At 42.1% G+C, this 21,339-nt stretch overlaps 4 protein-coding genes across 4 annotated transcripts in view; all 4 read left to right on the forward strand.

Moving 5' to 3' along the window:
* The window catches only part of LOC132362581 (protocadherin beta-4-like), a 115,454-nt gene that overhangs the window by 71,253 nt on the left and 22,862 nt on the right, over positions 1-21,339 (forward strand). The gene's annotated exons all lie outside the window — the stretch shown is intronic.
* On the forward strand, positions 4,552-7,250 carry LOC132363827 (protocadherin beta-14). Its single transcript, XM_059919523.1, has one exon. It carries the CDS (start codon positions 4,758-4,760, stop codon positions 7,155-7,157), a length of 2,400 nt encoding a protein of 799 aa, XP_059775506.1. The 5' UTR covers positions 4,552-4,757; the 3' UTR covers positions 7,158-7,250.
* LOC132363828 (protocadherin beta-18-like) lies at positions 13,267-15,964 on the forward strand. Its single transcript, XM_059919525.1, has one exon. It carries the CDS (start codon positions 13,523-13,525, stop codon positions 15,911-15,913), a length of 2,391 nt encoding a protein of 796 aa, XP_059775508.1. The 5' UTR covers positions 13,267-13,522; the 3' UTR covers positions 15,914-15,964.
* On the forward strand, positions 18,397-21,102 carry LOC132363829 (protocadherin beta-15-like). Its single transcript, XM_059919526.1, is given in 1 exon segment — positions 18,397-21,102. A coding segment is annotated over 1 exon segment (2,382 nt). The 5' UTR covers positions 18,397-18,587; the 3' UTR covers positions 20,970-21,102.

The raw sequence follows: 21,339 nt of genomic DNA on the forward strand, positions 1-21,339 counted from the left end.
AGAGTTCTGTGCTAAGCCTCTTCTATTCTTATTTGGCACACTTTTGCTTGGTTCTCTTAGAGATCTCATAGTTTCAAACACCATACACAGGCATAGCTCATTTTATTGCACTTTATTGCATTTTGCAGATATTGTGTGTTTTTACAAATTGAAAGTTTTTACAAATTCAAAGCCCTGCAATGAGCATATCTATCGACACCATTTTTCCAAAGCATTTGCTCACTTTATGTCTCTGTGTCACATTTTGGTAATTCTCACAATATTTCAAACTTTTCATTTTATTATATTTGTTATAATAAATATAATGGTGATCTGTGATCAGTGATCTTTGATGTTACTATTGTAATTGTTTGGGGGGGGCACCATGAACTATATCTATATAAGACAGTGAACTTAATAGATAAATGTGTGTTCTGACTGCTCTACCAACTAGATGTTCCCCATCTTTCTCCCTCTCCTTCGGCCTCCCTATTCCCTGAGACACAACAATATTGAAAATAGGCCAGTTAAGGGACTTCCCTGGTAGCGCAGTGGTTAAGAATCCACCTGCCAATGCAGGGGACACGGGTTTGATCCCTGGTCTGGGAAGATCCCACATGCCACAGAGCAACTAAGCCTGTGCGCCACAACTACTAAGCCTGCGCTCTAGAGCCCACGTGCCACAACTACTGAAGCCCACGCGCCTAGAGCCCTGCTCCACAACAAGAGAAGCCACTGCAATGAGAAGCCTGAGAAGCCCGCGCACCTCAACAAAGAGTAGCCCCCGCTCGCCGCAACTAGAGAAAGCCCTCGTGCAGCAACGAAGACCCAACTCAGCCAAAAATAAAATAAATTTTAAAAAATTTTAAAAAAGAAAATAGGCCAGTTAATAATCCTACAATTTGCCTTAAGTGTTCAAGTGAAAGGAAGAGTCACATGTCTCTCACCTTAAATCAAAAACCAGAAATGATTAAACTTAGTGAAAAAGGCATGCTGAAAGCCAAGACAAGCTGAAAGCTAGGCCTCCTGCACCAAACAGCCAGGTGTGAACGCAAAGGACAAGTTCTTGAAGGAAATTAAGAGTGCTACTCCAGAGAACACATGAATGATAAAGTGAAACAGCCTTATTACTGATATGGAGAAAGTTTTAGTGACCTGGATGGAACATCAAACTAGATACAACATTGCTTTAAGCCAAAGCTTAATACAGAACAAGGCCCCAACTCTCTTCAATTCTATGAAGGCTGAGAGAAGTGAAGAAGAAGCAGAAGAAAAATTTGAAGCTAGCAGAGGCTGGTTCATGAGGTTTAAGGAAAGAAGCTGTCTCTAGGACGTGAAAGTACAAGGTGAAGCAGAAAGTTCTGATGTAGAAACTGCAGCAAGTTATCCAAAAGATCTAGTTAAGATAATTCATGAAGTTGGCTACACTATACCACAGATTTTCAATGTCAATGAAATAGTCTTATATTGGAAGAAGATGCCATATAGGGCTTTCATAGCTAAAGGGCAGAAGTCAGTGCCTTGCTTCAAAATTTCAAAGGACAGGCTGACTCTTTTGTTAGGGGCTAATGCAGTTGGTGACTTTAAGTTGAAGCCAATGCTTATTGGCCATTACGAAAATCCTAGGGCCCTTAAGAATTATGCTAAATCTACTCTGCCTGTGCTCTTTAAACTGAACAACAAAGCCTGGGTAACAGCACACTTGTTTACAACATAGTTTACTGAGTATTTTAAGCCCACTGTTGAGATCTAGTGCTCAGAAAAAGATTCCTTTCAAAATATTACTGCTCATCGACAATGCATCTGGTCACCCAAGAGCTCTGATGGAGATGTACAACCAGATTAATGTTGTTTTCATGCCTGCTAACATAACATCCATTCTGCAGCCCATGGATCAAGAAATCATTTTGACTTTCAAGTCTTAGTATTTAAGAAATACATATCATAAGGCTTTGGCTGCCAAAGATAGTGATTTCTCTAATGGATCTGGGCAAAGGAAACTGAAAACCTTTCGGAACAGATTCACCATTCTGGATGCCATTAGAAATTCATGATTCATGGGAAGAGATCAAAATATCAATATTAAAGAGTTTGGAAGAAGTTGATTTCAACCCTCATGACTTTGAGGGTTCAAGACTTCAGTGGAGGAAGTAACTTCAGTTGTGGTGGAAACAGCAAGAAACTAGAATTAGAAGTGGAGCCTGAAGATGTGACTGAACTGCTGCAATCTCATGGTAAAACTTTCTCATGGATGAGGAGTTGCTTCTTATGGATGAGCAAAGAAAGTGGTTTCTTGAGATGGAATCTACTCCTGGTGAAAATGCTGTGAAGATTACTGAAATGACAACAAACGATTTAGAATATTACATAAACTTAGTTGATAAAGTAGCGGCAGAGTTTGAGAGGATTGACTCCAATTTTGAAAGAAGTTCTACTGTGGGTAAAATGCTATCAAACAGCATTGCGTGCTACAAAGAAACTGTTCATGAAAGGAAGTCTCCATCGATGCAGCAAACGTCATTGTTGCCTTATTTTAAGAAATTGCCACAGCTACTCCAACCTTCAGCAACCATCATCCTGATCAGTCAGCAGCCATCAACATCAAGGCAAGACCTTACATCAGCAAAACCATTACGACTTGTTGAAGTCTCAGATGATAGTTAACATTTTTTAGCAATAAAGTATTTTTAAGTTAAGGTAAGTACATTGTATTTTTACACATAATGCTATTGCACACTTAATAGATTACAGTATAGTGTAAACATAACTTTTATATGCACTGGGAAACCAAAAAATTTGTGATTCACTTTATTGAGATACTCGCTTTATTGCAGTCGTCTGGAATGGAACCCAAAATATCTCTGGGGTATGCCTGTACATGCTGATGAATCTCAAAGTCCATATCTCCAGCCCGGATTTGTTTTCTGTGTTTCGGTTATATATGTACACACACACACACACACACACACACATTCCACAGGCACTTACCTCAATATCAACATGTCCCAAACTAACTTTATCTTTTTCTATTTCAATCTTGGTTGTTGTTTTTTTTTCCAGCATTCCCTGTCTTAGTGAATGACGCACTAACCATCAGTTCCCAACCCAGAGAGGTGTTCATTATCCTTGAGTCTTTCCACTTTTTCTCCCCATGAAAGCCATCAATCACTGGGTCTTAAATATTTTTATAGTCTAAATATCTTTCTAATCACCCTGCTTCTCCTTATCGACACTAGTATTACCTTCATCCAGGCTACCATCATCTCCTAACTGGTCTCTCTGATTCCAGTTATTCCCCCTGAAACTGATTATCATACTTCAGCCAATTTTGATTTTTCAAAAATGCAGGTGTAATTATGTTAATCAACTGTTTAAGATCCTACATTGTATTATAATTGCCTTTAGGATAAATTTTAAAATGCATGCTATATAACTCATATAATTGTTTATGTCCTTACTCTGCTTTTTTCCCCCAATCTCATTTTAACATTCTCCCCCTTCCATGGTTTAAAGCTCAAGGCATATTTAACTTCCCTGTTTCCTTAAAATATCTGTTCAAAACACTTCGTCTTCTCCTGAATGGCTCCTCCAGATCACAACTTGTAGTTCAATACCTTAGGAAAGGTTTCAGTGATGTCCAAAAATATGGATTAGATTTTATTTATTTTAACAGGCACTTAACAAGCACTTACTAGCCACTTTGTAAAAATTAACTCATTAGATTCCTATGATAATAATCCTACGAGGTAAACACTATTATTACCCCTATTTTACAGTTAAGGAAGCAGAGGTACATAACTTGCCCAAGACTTAAGACAGTGAGTAGCAGAACTAGGATTCTAATGTAGCCATTTTGGTTCCAGAATCCATGTTCATAACCACTATGCAATGCTGTCTCCTAGGTATAAGATGTCCCCTCTTGGTATTTATATATTACTATTTACCTGTGCATACATTCTGGCATATTTTAATTACTTGCCTGCCAAATTTTCTAGCCTGTGAGCTCCATAAAGACACACATATGTATTTTTAAAAATATACAAGTGAAAAAAGCAATGACATTACTAACTATAATCGACTGAAATCTATAAGTGTTTACAAGAGTGTAGGGGAGAATATATTTGCAATTACTCAATAAATGGACTGAATAAAATATAATTTCTTCAGTTCAGGACATTTTAATGGTTCTTCTTGTCGGGCATTCAAAACAGTGATAATTCAGTGCACTTCATGAACCTTGTTTAAATACTGATTCAAACAAACCAACAGTAAAAAATATTTTGGAGGAAAATGTGTAAAACCAAACACAGATTGAATATAAATTATATTAAGCTACCAGCACTAAATTTGTACATTGTGATAGTGGTATAGTATATATTTTTAAAGTCCTTATCTATTACAGATACTTAGTGAAGTATTTAGAGGTAAAAATACGTGATGTCTGGGATTTGCTTTAAAATACTCCAGATGAATTTATGAATTACTTGTTCAAAGAGGCAAAAGAAAAAATTCTACTGAAAAAATTCATAGAGACGCATGGTGGCGCTGCAGGATAAGATGAAAAGAGTGCTTCTACAACACTGTGGGCTCCATTATTCACGGCAACAGAGAACATCCAACCCACTGAAAAGAGAGATATTAAGGAGCTTCACCTACAGACCTGCTGGAGGTTTATATACCCTCTAGAAGTTTCCAACTAAAAAAAGAATCAGAGCCTCAGCTTGCAAAATTAGAGCTGAACTTAAATTTTTCCACAAAAGAGTTTTCTTGAAGAAACCATGGAGATCGGAGGAGCACTCGTTCTGCGGAAAAGGCAAGTTCTGATTATCTTTGTTTTACTGGGATTGTCTCAGGCAGGTCCTGAGTCTGTGCGCTATTCTGTGGCAGAGGAAACAGAAATTGGCTCTCTTGTGGCCAATCTGGCAAGGGATCTGGGGCTTGGGGTGGAGGAGCTCTCTTCGCGGGAGGCGCGGGTAGTGTGTGATGATAATGAAAAGCATTTGCAACTCGATTTGCTGACCGGGGATTTGCTCGTAAATGAGAAACTGGACCGGGAAGAGCTGTGTGACTCCACGGAGCCCTGTGTGCTGCATTTTCAGATGGTACTGGAAAACCCTTTACAGTTTTTTCGGGCTGAGCTGCATATCAAAGATATAAATGATCACTCCCCTACATTTCTTGACAAGGAAATAGTTATTAAAATATCAGAGAGTACCATTATTGGAACCACATTCCTAATGGAGAGTGCCCAAGATTTGGATGTAGGAAGCAACAGTCTCCAAAACTACACAGTTAGCCCGAATTCTCACTTCTACATTAAAATTCAAGACAGTGGTGACGGAAAGATATACCCTGAACTGGTCCTGCACAGAGCGTTGGACCATGAGGAGGAGCCTGAGCTCAGATTAACACTCATAGCACTGGATGGTGGATCCCCGCCCAGGTCTGGGACAACTTTGGTCCTCATCAAGGTCTTGGACATCAATGACAATGCCCCAGAGTTTCCTCAGAGGCTCTATGAGGTGCAGGTCCTGGAGGACACACCTGTTGGCTCTTGGATTATCACCATCTCTGCTAAGGATTTGGATGCAGGAAACTATGGGAAAATATCTTACACATTTTTTCATGCATCAGAAGATATTCGTAAAACATTTGAAATCAATCCACTATCTGGGGAAGTTCATTTGAGATCACGCTTGGATTTTGAAGCAATACAGTCATACATTATAAATATTCAGGCAACAGATGGTGGGGGTCTTTCGGAAGAATGCACTCTTCTCGTTAAAGTAATAGATATAAATGACAATCCACCAGAAGTGACCATGTCATCGATTACAAAGATAATTCCAGAGAGCGCCTCAGAGACCCTTGTGGCTCTTTTTAGTGTCCGAGACCAAGACGCTGGGGAAAATGGGAGGGTCGTTTGCTCTATTCAAGATGACCTCCCATTTTTTCTGAAACGAACCTTCAAGAACTTTTTCACTCTAGTTGCAGAAAAAGCACTGGACAGAGAGGAAAGAGCCGAGTACAACATCACCATCACCGTCACTGACATGGGAACCCCCAGGCTGAAAACCGAGCACAGCATAACCGTGCTGGTGTCCGACGTCAACGACAACGCCCCCGCCTTCACCCAGACCTCCTACACCCTGTCCGTCCGCGAGAACAACAGCCCCGCCCTGCACATCGGCACCGTCCGCGCCACAGACAGAGACGCGGGCGCCAACGCCCAGGTCACCTACTCGCTGCTGCCGCCCCTCCACCCGCACGTGCCCCTGGCCTCCCTGGTGGCCATCAACCCGGACAACGGCCACCTGTTCGCCCTGAGGTCCCTGGACTACGAGGCCCTGCGGGCGTTCGAGTTCCGCGTGGGCGCCGCCGACCGCGGCTCGCCCGCGCTCAGCAGCCAGGCGCTGGTGCGCGTGCTCGTGGCGGACGACAACGACAACGCGCCCTTCGTGCTGTACCCGCTGCAGAACGCCTCGGCGCCCTGCACCGAGTTGGTGCCCAGGGCGGCCGAGGCGGGCTACCTGGTGACCAAGGTGGTGGCGGTGGACGGCGACTCGGGCCAGAACGCCTGGCTGTCGTACCAGCTGCTCAAGGCCACGGAGCCCGGGCTGTTCGGCGTGTGGGCGCACAACGGCGAGGTGCGCACGGCCCGGCTGCTGAGCGAGCGCGACGCGGCCAAGCACAGGCTGGTGGTGCTGGTCAAGGACAACGGCGAGCCGCCGCTGTCGGCCAGCGTCACGCTGCACGTGCTGCTGGTGGACGGCTTCTCGCAGCCCTACCTGCCGGCCCCGGAAGCGGAAGCGGCGGACGCGGCGCCCGCCGCCCCGCTCACCGTCTACCTGGTGGTCGCCTTGGCGTCGGTGTCGTCGCTCTTCCTCTTCTCGGTGCTGGTGTTCGTCGCGGTGCGGCTGTGCAGGCGGGGCGGGGCGGCCTCGGTGGGTCGCTGCTCGGTGCCCGAGGGCCCCTTTCCGGGCCACCTGGTGGACGTCAGCGGCACGGGGACCCTGTCCCAGAGCTACCAGTACGAGGTGTGTCTCATGGGAGGTACTGGGACGAATGAGTTTAAATTTCTGAAGCCGATTATCCCTAATCTTCCAGTCCAAGACACCGGTAGGCATATAGGGGAAAATGAGAACTTTAGGAATAGCTTTGGATTCAACATTCAATAAAATAATTTACTTTAAACTTCTAATCTTTTGTCATTCTTGGCAAACTGTGGATCCATTTTGCCAATCTGTAATAGATTTTACGTTGGACGGTAGTTGCATGCATTATCATTTCTCATGTTCTCCTCACAGTTGCTTTAAAAATCTTTATTTGTGGCTATAATGACATGGAAAAATAATGTGTTCTGCTTTTTCATATATTTGGTCAAAATGTCATATTAATGGAGTTATTGCTAATTTTTTGTTCTGATAATGGCATTGTTATGCAAGACGATGTTATTATTTGGAGGTGCAAACTCAAGTATTAAGAGCAAATGCCACAATGTATGTAATTTACTTCTAGACGTTTCATCAAAGCATAGATACAGCAAAAATTAAAAGTGCTGTTGAAGCTGGGTGGAAAGTATATTGGATTTTACTGCACTATTCCCATTGAAAATTTTCATCATAAAGGGTAAAAGTGCCACCTCTCCAGTATTCAGTAGTAGGGTATCTTATTTGTTTGTTTGTTTGTTGTTATATAGTGTTTTTCAAGAATTCACTTTATGACAAGATAAAAGTGACCACACTGAAAATTATTGATTTCTTAAGTAATTTTCCTTTTTTACTGTTGTCGTTGATGCTGTTTTGGGGGAGGAGTCTTATAATGTTCTGGGATTTTACGTTGCTATTTTGTTTTCTTTCAATATACCACATTTGCTGGTTTAAATTTGTATTATTTTATATTGTTCATTACGTAACTCATATGTTCATGGTATCATCTTAAGTAAATACTCCTCCATCAGAAGAGTACAGATAAAAACTTCTTAATAAATTAAAATGAAAATTCAAACTGGTAGAGAAATAAATTAGGTTCACTTTTCTATTGATTTTTTAAAGTAAATATAAAAAATCCTTAATACTTTGTGGCCTTTCTCAGATGTTCACAAAGAAGGAATGGGTCTATATTAATGGTTTATAGATGTCTCATGGTGTTCCAAATTATAATGTCTCCAATCTATTAGTGTACAGTTCAGTGGACACTTTGGTAACTAGAATGTAGTGTGGATATAGAGCTACTGTGCATATACATTTCTGTGATTTCTCTCATAAAATTAAATATTGTAGACTAGATGATATAGTAAAATGCAATTTTGCTTGACATTGTGAAATGGCTAAAACAAATTCCAGTTTTCTTAGGAATTTTTTTCTTTGCTTCATGCAGTTTTTCCTGGTCTTATTTTGTGTTACAACAGATATTTACTAGTTGTGAGAATTTTATTCAATAGACATTTAAGCAGTACAATCCTGAAAAAGAATGTTTGGGCCCTCTTTATCTCTCAGAGTCATAAGAAGCAAAGCTTATGCTTCTTATGCATAAGAGTAAGAGCAGATAACAAAATATCCTATTTGAATGGTACAGAAACAAACTTGTACACTACCAAATAGAATGGAATTCAGTGTCAGATATTTTATATAAGAAAATTTGGTGATGATTGAAGAGGTGTCAAAATCACTTGGGGTTGGGGGGAAGAGACTGATTACTTAGCAATGTTATTGGGAAAACTGGCTCACTATATAAAGAAACAAAATCCTTATCTCATGTGATATAAAAATAAACTTCATGTGGATCTAAGAGGTGAATTTGAAATATTTAATTGGAAAAAATGTAACAAGCCTAAGTAAAAATATCTTTATGACCTTATTATTGATTTCGATTTCTTAAACAAGGCTTTAAAAGTGCAAACAATAAGGATAAAAATTGACAAATATTACTACCTCAAAACTAGAGGATAGCCCAGACAAGCTAGCAGATGACAGACAGGGAGAAGCTACTTGCAGCATTTTAACTGAGAAGGATTAATATTTAGATTATTCAGATAAGTCTTGCAGATAGCAAAAGTCAGAAAGTCGGGAGAGCCAATAGAATATTTTTAAAAGGACAAAAGGGAAAGGTAATTCAAAAGAGGGGAAAACAGAAAGTCTGAGAAGAACATGAAGTGATGCTCAACCTCATTAGTTGCTGATACACATGATAAAATAGCAGTTTCTACCCATAGCATTAGTAAAGATGACAAATTTCCATCAAGTGGAACCATAGGAAATTGCATATACACCCCATTTTGAAGGAGTTTCAATAGTATTTAATGAAATTTAGTATGTACATACTTTATGATACAGCAATTCTACTTTGGGGCATATAAGCCAGAAAATTCTTACACAGCTTTACAAAATGAAGTGCATGATAATGTTCATCTTGGGAAAGCAAAGAATAGGAGTCTATCTACATATCCATCAGTAAAGCAATTGATAAATAAAATGTGGAACATGTTTGTGAAGGATTATTATGCAGTGATCAAAAGGAATGAACTAGGTGTACAGACAACCACATTAATAAATTCCAAATGTTTCAAAAGGAAGAAAGAGCCTGAGATTTATTGTACGTACCATATATATCCATATAATACATAATATCTCAAACTTATAGAAATATACAAATATATAAACATTGGAAGAAGAGAAGAAGGAACAAATGTAGGAAAGAAGATGTGTGTTTCTACATAGGAGTGCAGACAGAAGTGTGAGCTATACCAATGTCAATGATAAGACATTGTTTAAATTGATTGCAGCATTATAGAGTTGATTTAGTATTGATCAGATGAAGTTGGTTTTAAAAAAAAACATTATTTCTCTATCCTCTCAATAAGATCAATTTCCCATACTCCATGAAAGCTAAGAATTTGCTTGTCATTTTAAGACATAACAATATCCTTAAGAGTTTACCTTTTTAATAAGGGTGGTATACATTATGTACACCAACACTTCCACTGAAAAAAATAGCTAATAAAACACTAATATATTGTCAGGTCACAGTTAACGTTTAAAGGTAACTCAGAGAGAGAAAAGCAGCCCCAAATCCACTTTTTTCCTTGGGAACAATTGGAATTCTGGGATAGGTGAACCTCTATTTTGACGGTGTATATGGGGGAGGAAATCAAAGCCTGACAAACTGAGAAGCTGATATAAGACCCTCACTTTAATAAATATGGAATCCTAAGAACGACACCTTTATGGTAGTATTAAACTGGAAATGGATGAGCCCTTGTATGCAATTTCAGCCTTGAACTGGAGTTTCAGCGTTGTACTTGATTTAAGGTGGTCATTGACAAGTAGTGCTCCCAGATCCTGATAGAACCAAATGCAGACCTTCTATGAAAGAAGTTTATTCATCTTAATCCTAGAATTATTCATATAAATAATTTTTATGTTCTTAACTTGAACATAAAGATAACTGCACGCACAAGGAAACATGACACCATGAGTGAGAGCCAGCAGAAAACATAAAACACTTGCAAACACACATAAACTTGCAAACACTTCAAATATTTTGATTATCAGAAACAGTCTATAAGAAGCTAACAACTTTAACTGAAATAAAAGTTACACCTGAAAATGTACAGGGAACAAGAAACAATAAAATGTGAAAGATTAGGAAAGAACCAAATAGAGCTCCTAGAACTGAAAAATATGAAAATCAAAATTTTAAACTGAATAAAAGGTTTAATAGAAAACTAGATGTAGTGAAATAAAGAATTTGTGGAGCGAAAGATAGGTCAAACTATAACTTATCCCACATATAGCTCAGAGGGTTAATAAGGTGGAAAATATGGAGGAGGTGGTTAGAAATGCAGAACAGAGTAAAAAAGTTTAACATATATTTAACCAGAATTTCAGGAGAGATGAGAAAGAATAATGGCTGGGAATTGTCCAGAATTGATGAAAACCTTAATGCACAGATTCAGTAGACCCAAATAAACCTAACAGGATAAATGAAAGATAACCATACCTGGAAACATAATTGTGAAATTTCAGAAAGACAAGGATAAAATTTTTTAAAGAAAAGTCATAGGAAAAAGACATTTAATCTTTAAACACATGACAGACTGAAATCTATGTTCCATTTGACAATTTCTCAACAGTATTAATGGAAACTAAAAGAAAGATACCATCCAAGTGCTGAAAGAAATCAGTAAACCTTCCTGCCTAAATCGTCTCTGCATATGAGTCATCAAATGAGAGAATCAAATCAACTGGATGTCAGTTGGTTTTAAATTAATCAAGATCATGGGAAAGAAGTGGTATAAAGCTATTTTTCAAATATAACTTCATAGTTTTCCTCTGTCCCTCCCTTGCCACAGTTCTGAGTCCAGGAGTTTGACCTACTCTGTTTCTAGCCTTCTTCATCTCTAGTGACATCTAATTCTACCCTAGTCTAGTAGATCTATAAGACCATGGCCAACTTCTGAAGATGGTAGTCTTTTAGAGCTGCACCTCTGAAATCACAAATTCAAACATACTTCTCTTAATCTACAACTTACATTCTTTCTCAAAGGGCTTCAATCACCACTCATACCAATAAATCCCACAGTTGTCTCTGCAGCCCAAACCTCTTTCCTCAACTTAATTTATATAATGTAAGATCATTTATGTAACAATTTATATGGATACTCTATGGACACCTCAAACTCAACATGTTTTAAATTAAAACTTTCCATTCCTCAAAACTAAACGTCTTCTCCAGCTCGAAACATGTTCCTCTTTTCTCCTCTTCCTGTGTTTACTCTATCAGTTAATAGCACTAACACTCTCCCAGTTCCCTAAGCCTGAAAAAAAGTACATTGACTTTTACTCCTTATTCTACTCTGTGTCTAATCACCATATCCTGTATATTTTATCTTTATCATTCTAATACAACTCTATAACTGCATTTCTAGGTGACAGCAATATTATCTCTTACCTGTATTAATGGAACAACTTCTAATCCATCCCTTGCCTCTAGTCTTAACTCCTCTGTGATTTATCTTCAACTCTGAAACAGGATGATCTTCTTGAAAAATAAGAACATGGTCATGTCACTTTTCTGTTTAAAACACTTTAATAATCTTGCATTTCTATTGATGTAGATTCCAAATGACTTGGCATGGCTTACAAAATACTTGCTGATCTTTCCAATCTCAACTCTCACCATTTCTCTCCTCTTACTCTATGGCTCAGCCATACTGATCCTATTTCAGTTCTTCCAAAATACTTCTTTCATTTTTGGATTTGCACAATCATGTTTTTAGTTTGCTGGAAATTTTACCCCACACCCAATTTTTGTTTGGATTACTCAAACTCGTTTTTCATGTATCAAATTAGAATAAACTTTTTCCGGAAAAGTCTTTCCTCTACTTCAAATCCTGGTTAGATGACCCTCATCTATGCTCTTATATTAGCATGAACTTTTGCTATCATGGCATTCATTATGCTCTACTTTAAATGTGTGACCACTTTTCTGCCTCCATCTTTCAGGACAGAAACTATGTCTGTCTGTTTACCACTCTATTCCTAACACAAAGTGTATGCTCAATAAATATTTGCTGAAAAAATTAATGAATGGATGATACTATATTTAGAATTATGTCTCTGGAAGTCCTGGGTCTACAAAGCAGAATTCAGTTCCACAACTGAACTGGGTTCTAGTTTGTTCAACTTTTTAAAAATGTTGACAGAAACTGGACATATCTTACATTATTCACTACTGTTGAGCACTTACTTTCGACTACACTTATGGAGTATCCCTAAATAAATAGTACCATTTACCCAGCCTGAAATGTCCAGCCTCCACAAAACAATTATTTGTACATACCAGTTCAGTTTTAAATACATGACATTATCTCTACTGTCTTTTCAAAGCATATTTGCTGATATCTAAAGAAGACTAAGCTCTTTGGTTCCCGTTTCCAATTTTCCTGGGAACCTCTTGCTCACTAAGTCAATTACATAAAAAAGTCCTCTTAACTATTTTTAGTTGTTTTAATTGTTTAGTTTTGTTGTCTTCACAGAGATAGCATAACTTATTTGAGGTTGGGACTATATCTTAAATATGCTTTTTATAGCCACCACAGCTCTAGAGATTGTGGTTTATTGTGTTAAAGACTGAATAGTAACAGCATCACAACAAAACTGAGAAAAGAAAATAGGAATATAGGAGAAAGTATAATTCAGAGTCATCAACAAACACGCAAGATAAATTAATATTTTGTCTCAAACTTATTTGGCTTTGTTTAAAACCTGAGACTGCAGAGTCGCGTGGTGGCGCTGCAGGATAAGATGGGGAAATTTTTGTACCATCAGACGCTCTGGTTACCGTGAACCACTGGAACTGAGAGCTCCAGAGAAGCAGTGGTGATAAAAAGAGGCTTTCAAGAGAAAGCTAGGGAGCCAACAACGCCCTCGCCACCGAATTGCAAGTCTATAGATTCTCAATAGTCCAGGTTAATAGCTGAGAGGAGCAGTTTGAGACTGAATTGAAATATTTCCGCGGAAAGACGTTTGGCTAGGGAGCCATGGAGCCGGGAGAAGGAAGCCCTCAGCAGATAAGGCAAGCGCTGCTTTTCTTTGTTTTCCTGGGAGGGTCTTTGGTGTGTTCAGAGACCTGGCGCTATTCTGTGGCAGAGGAAACGGAGATCGGCTCTTTTATAGGCAACGTGGTGAAAGACATAGGTTTGGGCGTGGAAGACCTGGCTGCGCGGGGGGCCAAAGTCATCTTTGATGACTATAAACCATACTTGCAGTTGGATCGGCAGACTGGCAACTTGATCTTAAATGAGAAACTGGACCGGGAGGCGCTTTGCGATCTCACCGAGCCATGCATATTACATTTCCAGGTATTATTTGAAAATCCTTTGCAATTTTTTCGAGCTGAGCTTAGGGTCAAAGACATAAATGATCACACTCCCACGTTTCTAGACAAACATATACTTCTGAAAATCTCAGAAAGTACTACTCCAGGAACGTCATTCCAAATGGATAGCGCTCAGGACTTGGATGTAGGAAAGAATGCTGTTCAAAACTACACATTAAGCCCCAATCCTCATTTCCACCTTAAACTGCAAGACAGTGAAGAGGGTAGAAAATACCCAGAGCTGTTGCTGGACCAACCTCTGGATCGAGAAAAGGAGCCTGAACTTAGATTAACACTAACAGCCCTGGATGGTGGGTCTCCGCCCAGGTCTGCAACTGCACTGGTGCGTGTGTTGGTCTCAGATATCAATGACAATGCCCCAGAGTTTGAGAGGTCCGTCTATGAGGTTTTGGTACCAGAAAACAGCCCTCTGGACTCCTTGGTCGTCAAGGTGTCTGCTACAGATTTAGATGCAGGACTAAATGGAGAACTATCTTATTCATTTTCCCACGTCTCCAGAGACATACGGAAAACATTTGAAATCCATCCCATTTCTGGCGAAGTCCGTTTAAAAGCACTTCTGGATTTCGAGTTAATTAAGTCTTATACAATAAATATTCAGGCCATTGACGGTGGGAGCCTTTCTGGAAAATCAGCAATTTTAGTTAGTGTTGTAGATGTGAATGACAACCCACCAGAAATAGTCATAACATCTCTTACCAGCCCCATACCGGAAAATTCGTCACCTGAAATGGTAGTCGCTGTTTTTAGCCTACGAGACCAAGACTCTGGGGACAACGGGAGGATGGTTTGCTCAATTCAGGACAATCTCCCCTTTCTCTTGAAGCCTACCTTCAAAAATTTCTACACCCTGGTAACAGAGAGCCCTCTGGACAGAGAAAAAAGAGCCGAGTACAACATCACCATCACCGTCACAGATATGGGAACCCCCAGGCTGAAAACCGAGCACAACATAACCGTGCTGGTGTCCGACGTCAACGACAACGCCCCCGCCTTCACCCAGACCTCCTACACCCTGTCCGTCCTCGAGAACAACAGCCCCGCCCTGCACATCGGCACCGTCCGCGCCACAGACAGAGACGCGGGCGCCAACGCCCAGGTCACCTACTCGCTGCTGCCGCCCCTCGACCCGCACGTGCCCCTGGCCTCCCTGGTGGCCATCAACCCGGACAACGGCCACCTGTTCGCCCTGAGGTCCCTGGACTACGAGGCCCTGCGGGCGTTCGAGTTCCGCGTGGGCGCCGCCGACCGCGGCTCGCCCGCGCTCAGCAGCCAGGCGCTGGTGCGCGTGCTCGTGGCGGACGACAACGACAACGCGCCCTTCGTGCTGTACCCGCTGCAGAACGCCTCGGCGCCCTGCACCGAGCTGGTGCCCAGGGCGGCCGAGGCGGGCTACCTGGTGACCAAGGTGGTGGCGGTGGACGGCGACTCGGGCCAGAACGCCTGGCTGTCGTACCAGCTGCTCAAGGCCACGGAGCCCGGGCTGTTCGGCGTGTGGGCGCACAACGGCGAGGTGCGCACGGCCCGGCTGCTGAGCGAGCGCGACGCGGCCAAGCACAGGCTGGTGGTGCTGGTCAAGGACAACGGCGAGCCGCCGCTGTCGGCCAGCGTCACGCTGCACGTGCTGCTGGTGGACGGCTTCTCGCAGCCCTACCTGCCGGCCCCGGAAGCGGAAGCGGCGGACGCGGCCCCGGCGGCCCCGCTCACCGTCTACCTGGTGGTCGCCTTGGTGTCAGTGTCGTCGCTCTTCCTCTTCTCGGTGCTGGTGTTCGTCGCGGTGCGGCTGTGCAGGCGGGGCGGGGCGGCCTCGGTGGGTCGCTGCTCGGTGCCCGAGGGCCCCTTCCCGGGCCACCTGGTGGACGTCAGCGGCACGGGGACTCTGTCCCAGAGCTACCAGTACGAGGTGTGTCTGAAGGGGGGCTCTGGGACCAGCGAGTTCAAGTTTCTGAAGTCTGTTGCCTCCAATCATCAGGAGTCTGTAAATGATGTAGAGGAAAACTCAAACTTTATAAATGGTTTTGGATTCAATTAGGAATTTTTTGGTTTTTCAGAGCATTCGGGATGAAAATTAGTTTTCCCTAAATATACTGTTTCCATTAGCTTTTTGGGCCATATAGAATTTCTTGATTTTTTTTTTCTGATTTCATTTTGCTAGTTAAGGAGATTAGAAATTTTATTTGAGAATATACTCATACTTACTCTATTATTTCTATTTTGATGGAGACAAAGAACTTCCAGTTTTACTTCAGTACTGAAAAGTCATGAATATTTGTTAGTTTTTCAACTTTTCATCATCAAGCACTATTGATTTGAAGATGACCCCAAACCCATTCTCTGACTGTTGTCCAGAAACTTTTTCTAAATTTTTGATGTTGTGGTTACTTAGGAGATGAGCATGATACAAATATAATGAATTTTTAGTAATTCTTCTGTTTAATATGATATTATGCCTCCTTGTCTTAAACTTTTAAATGGAGAAATATCTGAAAAAATGGCATGGTTTTGTTTCACAGTAGTATTAAGTGGAAAAGACTGCAATTTATCCTATACTTAAAGGTGTTTTCTCTTTTCTTATCAGCCTGCAGTATATAATATATATGAGTAGTATTGAAAGATTATTAGGTTACTTTAGGATATTTAAATAATAGATTCCTTTTGTGGTGTCTGTCTAGCCCACCCCATCTTCTCCTGGAAAGTTCTCTCTTCAGTAAAAATGTACTGTTGCAGCCATGTTTATTTTATATGACCCATCTCCCTCTGTGATTTCAAACAACAAGACAAGGTGGTAGACATTACTGATCCAAACTGACCCAATCTCATTATCTATGCTTTAAAAAATGACTTTAGAAACTGGTTATAGTATCTCTGTTAGAAACTCAACAAGAAAGTGGTATCATGTTGGCTAAATACATGAAAGAAGCACAGAAAGCCAATCTACTTAGAGACAAAAAGGAAGGAGATGCCTCATTTTGGATTTTCCAGTCGCTCCCAAATGTGCTTTCTCTCTTGAGCTTTTGGAAATAAATATGAAATTTTAAAATAAATTTCCCTCTAAATAAGATAGCTAAGTGGATTTGTTCTCTAATCAAAAGCACTTTTAGATATGCTTCCATGGATTGAACCTTACTATTAATTTGAGATGTTAAAAATTGTGGTTTTCATATTAATGTAATATTTAGGATCAAAAGGTTGTGGAATATTAGTAGTCTATAAGGGACAAGAACAAGCGTTTGTTAGAATATACAATTTTGAGAAGAATTGATGGATATATCCAAACTGTACAGTCTTTGGAGTGTTTAATAGAAATTAGAAATTCTTACAAAATTCTACTATATAAGTTTTTGAATATCATTAGTGTCATAATAGCTTTACTGCAAAATAACACTGATAATGTAAACTGTGTTCCAAGAGATGTATGCCTTATTTGTAGGCTCATTATAGCCTTGTTATTATGTTCTTTCTTTTTTATAATATATTCCTTTGCTTAGGGGAACCAGGGTATTTTGTCATTCAGTGAAAAACATTTTAGATCATTTTGAATTATTTCAAATTACTATTCAAAGGAGCATAGAAAAAAAGTCACTTGAGAACATGCTGTCTTGTTTATTTAGCTCATACAATGAACTAGGATGTTAGCAAAACAGGGGGCTTCTACATTAGGAGGAGAATCCATCTATCAGAATTGTAAAATTAATTTATTCATTGATCTATTTAGCAAATATTTGTTGAGTATCTACTAGGTGCCAGGAACTATTGTAGATGTTGATGGATGTAGAAGTGAACAAAACAAGGTTCTTAAACTCAAGGGTGACATAGAAAAGAAAGAATTAAATGTGTACATATATGTTGTATAAGATGGTGACCAATGCTAGGGAGAAAAAGCAGGAGGAGATATGGGAACTGCCCTCCTATGCATTTTTCCACAGTTTGAAAGTTTCATAAAATCATAAAATCTCAGACCTTATGTAGAAAGGGTATTATAAATTGGAATGAACTAATAGCTTTTTCCTTGATGTGATTCAACCAATGGAAACCACAATTCTGGCACATAGGGTGCCTAGAATTTGAAAGGAAATCTAGAGGAATTCAAACTTTTTGCTGAGAGAACTTTAAGAAATCACATAGGTATATATAGTTATTTTTACAAGATGACTGATCACTTTTAAGTCTTCTTTCACTTCTCAGTTCTCCTCAGAATACCCCACCCAGACGACAGGTTCTAGAAGACAGGGACAATGTCTGGATTGCTTACTGATGTATTTCAGAGCCTAGTACATAGATATCAGTCACACTCCTTTGAATGAAGGAATGAATAGTTATAATTGCATGGTTTTCTGATTACATCATCTCCCCCAAACCATTTGCAAACTCCTAATAGCCATCTAGATTTTTATATACAGAGAGAATGCAATTGCAGCAATTCTTTTCGAAGACAACGCATGATGGCGCTGCAGGCTAAGACGTCAAAAAAAAAAAAGAAAAAAAAAAAGAAAAAAAAGCCCAGGAAATGCTACGAACTCTACCTCAGATCTCCAGCGGAAGAGAAAAACCTGTAAGCAAAGCTCAGGACCAAAAACTCCAGGGAATGCTGCTCGCCGACATTTCTGGACAGGTTACCCACTGGGAGATCCACCACTGTCTCAGTACCATTGCTACCTAAAGTAGAGCTGGCCCCTGTTCCTGGAAAGGCGTTTGTGGGAGTAAAGATGGAGGCCGGAGGGGAGCGCTTTCCTAAACAAAGGCAAGTCCTGATTCTCTTTCTCTTGCTGGGAGTGGCTCTGGCAGGCTGGGAATCCCGTCGCTATTTCGTGATGGAGGAAACTGAGAGCGGCTCCTTTGTGGCCAATCTTGCTAAGGACCTGGGGCTGGGAGTGGGGTAGCTAGCTGCGCGAGAAGCCCGGGTGGTCTCCGAGGACAACGAACCCTGGTTGCAGCTTGATCTACAGACTGGGGAGTTGATATTAAGTGAGAAACTGGACCGGGAGGAGATGTGCGGCCCCACAGATCCATGTGTAATGCATTTCCAAGTGTTACTGAAAAAGCCACTGGGAGTATTTCGAGCTGAGCTACTGGTGAGAGACATAAACGATCATTCTCCTGAGTTTCCTGAAAAAGAAATGACGCTGAAAATCCTAGAGACTAGCCCTCCTGGGACCGTGTTTCCTCTGAAAACAGCTCAGGATTTGGACGTGGGCAACAACAACATCCAAAACTACAATATCAGTCACAACTCTTACTTCCATGTTTCCACCCGCAACTGGGGGGACGGCAGGAAATACCCAGAGCTGGTGCTGGACAAAGAGCTGGATCGCGAAGAGCAGGCCGAGCTCAGATTAACCCTCACAGCGCTGGATGGCGGCTCTCCGCCCAGGTCTGGCACCGCCCAGGTCCGAATCTTGGTCTTGGACGTTAATGACAATGCCCCTGAGTTTGCACAGACGCACTACCAGGTGCAGGTCCCAGAGAACAGCCCTGTAGGCACCCTAGTTGTCAAGGTCTCAGCTAGGGATTTGGACACTGGAACAAACGGAGAAATATCATATTCCCTTTTTTATAGTTCTCAAGAGATAAGCACAACTTTTGAGCTAAGCAGCATTTCAGGAGAAGTTCGACTAATTAAAAAACTAGACTTTGAGACAGTATCCTCATATGAGCTGTATATAGATGCGTCCGATGGTGGGGGACTTTCTGGAAAGTGCTCTGTCTCCATTGAGGTGATGGATGTTAACGATAACTCCCCAGAGCTAACGATTTCATCACTTACCAGCCCCATTCCTGAAAATTCCCCTGAGACAGAAGTGGCCCTGTTTAGGATTCGAGACCGAGACTCAGGGGACAACGGAAGGATGACTTGCTCCATCCAGGATGATCTCCCCTTCCTCCTGAAACCATCTGCAGAGAATTTCTACACCCTAGTAACAAGTGGGGCGCTGGACAGAGAGAGTAAAGCCCAATATAATATCACCATCACCGTCACAGATATGGGGACACCGAGACTGAAAACCCAGCACAACATAACCGTACTGGTGTCCGACGTCAACGACAACGCCCCCGCCTTCACCCAGACCTCCTACACCCTGTCCGTCCTCGAGAACAACAGCCCCGCCCTGCACATCGGCACCGTCCGCGCCACAGACAGAGACGCGGGCGCCAACGCCCAGGTCACCTACTCGCTGCTGCCGCCCCTCGACGCGCACGTGCCCCTGGCCTCCCTGGTGGCCATCAACCCGGACAACGGCCACCTGTTCGCCCTGAGGTCCCTGGACTACGAGGCCCTGCGGGCGTTCGAGTTCCGCGTGGGCGCCGCCGACCGCGGCTCGCCCGCGCTCAGCAGCCAGGCGCTGGTGCGCGTGCTCGTGGCGGACGACAACGACAACGCGCCCTTCGTGCTGTACCCGCTGCAGAACGCCTCGGCGCCCTGCACCGAGCTGGTGCCCAGGGCGGCCGAGGCGGGCTACCTGGTGACCAAGGTGGTGGCGGTGGACGGCGACTCGGGCCAGAACGCCTGGCTGTCGTACCAGCTGCTCAAGGCCACGGAGCCCGGGCTGTTCGGCGTGTGGGCGCACAACGGCGAGGTGCGCACGGCCCGGCTGCTGAGCGAGCGCGACGCGGCCAAGCACAGGCTGGTGGTGCTGGTCAAGGACAACGGCGAGCCGCCGCTGTCGGCCAGCGTCACGCTGCACGTGCTGCTGGTGGACGGCTTCTCGCAGCCCTACCTGCCGGCCCCGGAAGCGGAAGCGGCGGACGCGGCGCCGGCCGACCCGCTCACCGTCTACCTGGTGGTCGCCTTGGCGTCGGTGTCGTCGCTCTTCCTCTTCTCGGTGCTGGTGTTCGTCGCGGTGCGGCTGTGCAGGCGGGGCGGGGCGGCCTCGGTGGGTCGCTGCTCGGTGCCCGAGGGCCCCTTTCCGGGCCACCTGGTGGACGTCAGCGGCACGGGGACCCTGTCCCAGAGCTACCAGTACGAGGTGTGTCTGACGGGAGGCTCCGGGAGTAATGAGTTCAAATTCTTGAAGCCTGTCTTCCACAATATTCTAGAATCGGACCTTGGGAGGAAGTCAGAAGGAAGTTCAACCTTCCAGAATAGTTAGGTATCTGAAACGTCCCCACTGCGTACATTAGTTTTGTCTCCTACACCTTTCCCTTTTTTAACCTAGTAGTAATCTTTAATGCTACTTGTCTTTCTTCTTTTCTAGTTTTTCTTAGTAATACTACTCATTGTTTTGTTGGCCTGTTTGTCCTATAATTATTTTTGCAATTATTGTTAGTAAAAATTTTATATCAGGAAATTTCATATTTCTGATTAAACTTTTAGTATTTATTTCTAAATGATAATATGAAAGTTAGCCCCTCAGAATAAAAGTAACTCTAACTTTAAAAGTATATTTCTCACTATATGACACTACATAAAAATGTCTGATCCCTTTTTATCATACTTCATTTTTTAATTACTGGAAGTTT

This window comes from Balaenoptera ricei, chromosome 3 (assembly GCF_028023285.1).
Source record: "Balaenoptera ricei isolate mBalRic1 chromosome 3, mBalRic1.hap2, whole genome shotgun sequence".
Taxonomy (NCBI): domain Eukaryota; kingdom Metazoa; phylum Chordata; class Mammalia; order Artiodactyla; family Balaenopteridae; genus Balaenoptera; species Balaenoptera ricei.